At 56.3% G+C, this 4,928-nt stretch overlaps 1 protein-coding gene across 1 annotated transcript; it reads right to left on the reverse strand.

Moving 5' to 3' along the window:
• Positions 1 to 299: 299 nt before the first annotated feature.
• CUNH10orf71 (chromosome unknown C10orf71 homolog) lies at positions 300 to 4,526 on the reverse strand. The gene has a single exon (XM_042696274.1). The coding sequence runs from the start codon at positions 4,524 to 4,526 to the stop codon at positions 300 to 302; it is 4,227 nt and encodes a 1,408-aa protein (XP_042552208.1).
• Positions 4,527 to 4,928: the final 402 nt, after the last annotated feature.

Consider the following 4,928-nt stretch of genomic DNA (forward strand, 5'->3'; position numbering starts at 1 on the left):
AGCAGGTTTGAGAAGGGACTGAGAGGGAGCCGAGGGTGGGGCTCTTCTGATGGAGTCACATGGATCCCCGCTTTCTTGTGGATTTTAGGAAATTCAAACAGCTAAGTATGAGTTTAAGTGTGTGTGTGTGTGTGTGTGTGTGTGTGTGTGTGTGTGCATGAGAGACAGAGAGACCCAGAGAGACAGACAGACCCAGAGAGACAGAGAGGGAAGAAGGGAGGGAGGGAGGGAGAGATTAGTTGTTAAGAATTGTAAGCTCTTTTGTTTTGGGGGTGGGAGGATCTAGTCTGTTGCAATCCTCAGGAAATGCCCTCAGTGGCAAAGTCCTCTAGGTCTTCAGTGGAGATGATGTTCAGGCTGGAGGCTTCTGTGCCCTCCTCTGGGCTTTGGGGAGGCTCCCGTGGGTGCAGGTCAGCAGCTTGTGGGGTAGGGTCACCCCGAGGCCCTAGGGCTGGCTGAAGTCCTCCACCATGGACACTCTGGGGCCTGGTGTGGGGGCCCTGCCTGAGGAAGGTAGGGGCAGAGAGCTGGGAGGAGCACCGCAGGGGTGTCAGGGCGGTCACCGGCACAGGCCGGAAGCCAGGGTACAGCAGGTAAGAGGGAGCCAGGCCGTCCTGCAGGGGTGGCTCAGGGGACACCCCCTCTGATGAGGGGACAGAGACTTTGACATACTTGCCCGTCTCTGGGTCATAGAAGGTCTTGATTTTCACCTGCAGGGACAAGTCGAAGACAAAGTATTCTCCAGACTGAGGATCTTGGAGGATCTTCTGGGTAGCAGGGTAGGGGGGCAGGGGTGTGAGGGACTGAGGACCCCAGGACCGCCTTCCCATAGGCTCTGGGCCTCCTGATACTGAGTGGCGGTGTATTGGAGGGGGCAGGGCCCTCACCACGGGAAATCTAGCCTGAGGCCTGTCTCCAGGCAAGGCCGGCCTATGCTCCGGCTCCTGCAAGTTCTCCCAGGCCTCTCCAGGCTTCTCCTGCACTCTGTCCATCTTCTTCCTCTTGCTCGCCAGCTTCTTGGCCCTCCTCAGGGCCTTCTCTGTCTTGGGTGGAACTGCTGGGGGTTTGCTGGCTGTCCTTCCCAGGTGAGCCGGATGTTCAGATTTCTCAGAAGGGCCTGCAGAACTGGCAGCCATTTCTAATAGTGTACCTTTTGGAGAGAGAGTCCGGACATCTTCTGCGGCTCCCTCCAGCTGGGGGTCAGAACTATCTGCCTCCCACGTGAGGCTATGGGTCAGGTCCTCTCTTCGGGTAAGCCTGGCAGGACCCTGGCTGGCCGAGGAGCTGGAGGCTAGAGGCTCTTCCGGCAGCAGACCCAGGTCGCTGGGGATCTGGAAAGTGTCATCCCAGAGGATGCTGGCAGCTGGAGAGCAGGTGCTGCTCTCCCCCAGGGAGCTGGGGTGGGGAGAAGCCACCATCTCAGAGGGGACCTGCCTTTTCCCAGCAGGCCCTGCTCTGGGTGGAGACAAAAACTGACTCTGCAAACCTTCCCAATGTGTGCTAAGTGGCTGGACTTCTAAATCTTCCTGGGGGAAAGCGATCGTGGGGACATGCCTGGGAGTGGGCAGGGTGCTCCCTTCTGTGGGCCTGCTTTTGCCATCACTGCTCAGGAGTGCATGTGTTACATCTAGGGGTGACATCCCGTGACCCCCTCCTCCTGTCAGGGGTTCAGGTGGGAAGTTCCCCTTGTGAGCTTGCTCAGAGGTCTCTATCTTGGTTCCAGTGTGCACCTGCCAGGGGTCCTCCAGGCTCTCACTCACTGTGTGCTTCAGGCAGGTGCCTTGTAGCATAGCAGAGGTTGGGGTGCTGGGCATCTCCTGGTTTGGGGGGGCACAGGGGCCACCAGCCTCCTCCCCCCACCCTGGTCTTTGCAGTTCCTCCTCGCGGTGGCCGCCGCTGGGAGACTCCTCGCAAGCTGTGGTCCTCAGGAGAGGCAGGATGATGGGTTTTATCACTGGGGTGGCCCTGAGTGTGTTGTCTTTAATGGGGAACAGCTTGTGCTTGTTTGGTGCAGAAGCTGGGGAGGGAGGGGTGTCTTTGGCATGGGGAAGGGCTGTGTCCTGTTTTCCTTGGATCCAAGAGCCTCTCAAATTCACTTCCTCCACTGCTGCCTTTCTGGGTCTCCCTGTAGACAACCCCGCCCCTTCTATTCCCAGCACCCCACCCTGGGTAGGCTTTTCCATGCCCCCTTCCCCATGACTTGGTGGCTCATCCTTTTCTAGCACATTCTTCTCATCTTTCTGACTGTCACCTGCCGTTGTGTCCTTCTTCCTGTCTTCCCACTGGCTCTCGGGAAACCATGCCTTCTGCTGATCTTCAAAGGAGGCAAATGATTGGTCTGAAGAGCTGGTGCTGAACTTGGCCTTGCTCTGGAGGCTCGGCATGAAATCAGACTGGCTGTCACTGTAGAAGACCTCCTCTTCCTCCGGAGAGAGGGGTCCGGGGGAGAACTTTTGGCTCAAGGGTGGGACCAGAAGGCCCACTTTTTGCTCAGGTTCTGTCTCTTGGGAGATGGATCTCGAGAGCCCATTTTTGACCTTTGTTTTCTCTGCAGCCTGTCCGGTCTCAGGCTCCCTGTCACAAAGCTTCAGTGACAGATGCTTTCTGGGGTGACGTTCCTTGGAGTCTGGGTGCCAACTGGCCTTGGCAGGACCCAGCTCTGCCTCTCCTTCCACTTCCTCCTTCTCAGGGTTCCTTTCTACAGCCTCCCCATTGACACAGAAAGGGGTGTGGGTGCCAGTTGGAGGGGAATTGAGGGTACGATGGATTTCTGCAGAGGAGTCACTGGGATCCCCCTGGGTACCGCTGTGAGGTGTGCTGGGGGCGTCAGCTGGGCTCTCCTTTGAAAGCTCATTTGGAGGACTTTCCTCAAGTCCATTGGGCAGCATCACCCCATTGCTGATGGCTTCTTGCTTGCTATCTGTCTTACTCCGGTGCTTTTCGTCAAAGCCTTTCAAGAGAGGGGAGGGACTGTAGGTACTCTTGACCCGCTTCCGCACATCCTTGAGGTTGAACAGGAGGCTGGGCGCTTTGGATTTGTAACTGTCCCGAGGCAGGTGTTGGCTGGCCTCCCTCTCCTGGTATCCATTTAGCTGTGCTGGCGGGGAGGGGCTGGTGTGCCCAGGCTGGGGCCCTGAGGACTCTAGGGTGTGCTTGGTGGGTATGATGGGGGTCAGTAGCTTACTGATATTAAAAGGAGGACTGTAGTGCTCATGGGGATCCCCAGACATGTCCAGAGCTTCATTGTCTGGAAACTGCCCAGGCGGGTTGTGCTTTGAGTATGGAGGCAGATCTCTCCAGTGACTCTGTTTCTTTTCTTCTGGGGTATCTTGGCAAGGGTCTTTCCCTCCTTTGCTAGGTTTTGGCTTCCTCCACGGGGGCTGGCTTGACTTCATCTGAGGCTCTGACTGTGAGCCAGACGCTTTTCCCTCAGGAGGGAACACTGGGGCTCCTGGATCTCTGGGCCCCCAGGATCCTGAGGTACACAGAGATCCTGGTGCTGCTCTGGTCTCTTCCTGGCTGCAGCTGGGTCGGACCTGGCAGGGAGAGACTTTGCAATCGGGGGCATGGGGCTCTTTCAATAAAAGTTTGTCCTCGTAATGTCTGGGAGCCTTGCTTTCTGGGATGGTTTCAGCCACCTCCTTCCTTTCCTGCAGCTTTGGTTGGTGGGCATTCCATGACTCAAAAGCGCTGTTTTCACTATGCAGAAAAGTCCCTCTGGGAGTCCACTCTTTGCTTCTTTCGGGCTCAGACTTGATTGACTTGTTGGGTGGAGAGGGGAACTGGGACTCTAACGAGCTGGTGGCACTGTCCTCTGTGGGGAGGAAGCTGCCAGAGCCAGGGGAGACCATGTCAGAGTTCTTGGGGGACTGTTGCTCACCGAGATTCCTGCCGGGCTGGTGGCCGCTCTGGTGGGGATTGGAGACTTCAGCGGGAACTCTTCTGACAGTCAAAAAGGCAGAATCGAAACAGAAATTGACACCGCTTTCTGGGAGAGGGGCGAATTTGGGGGGATTTTTGAGAGCCGGAGGCTTGCTAGGCGGGGGCCTACTGTCACAATGTTGGCTCTCAGGTCTGTCAAAGGATTTGATCAAAGATGAGACTTTGGAAATGGGCTTAGTGCTGCTCCTCAGACCAGAAACGGGGACCTCCAGTCGCCTCTGGGCTGGCGTTGGTGGGGGGCTGGTTTTGGGGTACCTTTCCTCCCCCTGAGCATATTTGGGCAGCTGCTGGAAGGCGGCAGCCCAGCCAGCATGCTCTGTGCCTTGGGAGGGAAGCTGAGTCCAAATGCCACTCTTCCTGTGGGCATGGCCCACAGTTTCTTGGTGGAAAGAGCCGAACCCCTGGCGGTTGCTATCTGGAGAAAGGGTGAGTTCAGAGTCGTGGAAGGAGGTGTCTTCGGAGATGCACAAGCTGCGGAAAGCCCGGTCTGTGAGGTTACTCACCTCCCTGTCCGCATCATCCAGCACGCTGCCAATGCTGGAGGTGTCACTGAATCCATCTGTGCCCTTCTTGCTCCCCTGCATGGTCTGTGGACGTTGGCTGGACGGTCCCTGTCAGCGGGCAGTGCCTTGGGTGCGATTCTGTCAGAATTAGGGACAACTTTCTTCCCACAGACTTGAGCTTCTTGTTGACCAGTTGCAATTGCAAAGTGGGAATTTATTTATTTGTTTGTTTTTTCCCCCTCTGGAAAAGAAATGCATAGTGTAAACAGTACATTCAAGGTAATAGATCAGTATGCTGGCCTGGATAGGTAAAGGTGCCTGGGATGGCTAGTTCGATGCTGCTGAGGCTCGCTTACAGCAAGCATGGTTTGGGGTTAGGCACGCAGACTAGATGTTCCTAGGACCGGGTTCTTCAGGTACAATGAACATGCAAATCAGCGGAAAGGACAAAGCAGATTACCCCATGTAAAGCAGGTGAGTTAA

This window comes from Dipodomys spectabilis, unplaced genomic scaffold, assembly GCF_019054845.1.
Source record: "Dipodomys spectabilis isolate Male_0828 unplaced genomic scaffold, ASM1905484v1 ptg000207l, whole genome shotgun sequence".
Taxonomy (NCBI): Eukaryota; Metazoa; Chordata; class Mammalia; order Rodentia; family Heteromyidae; genus Dipodomys; species Dipodomys spectabilis.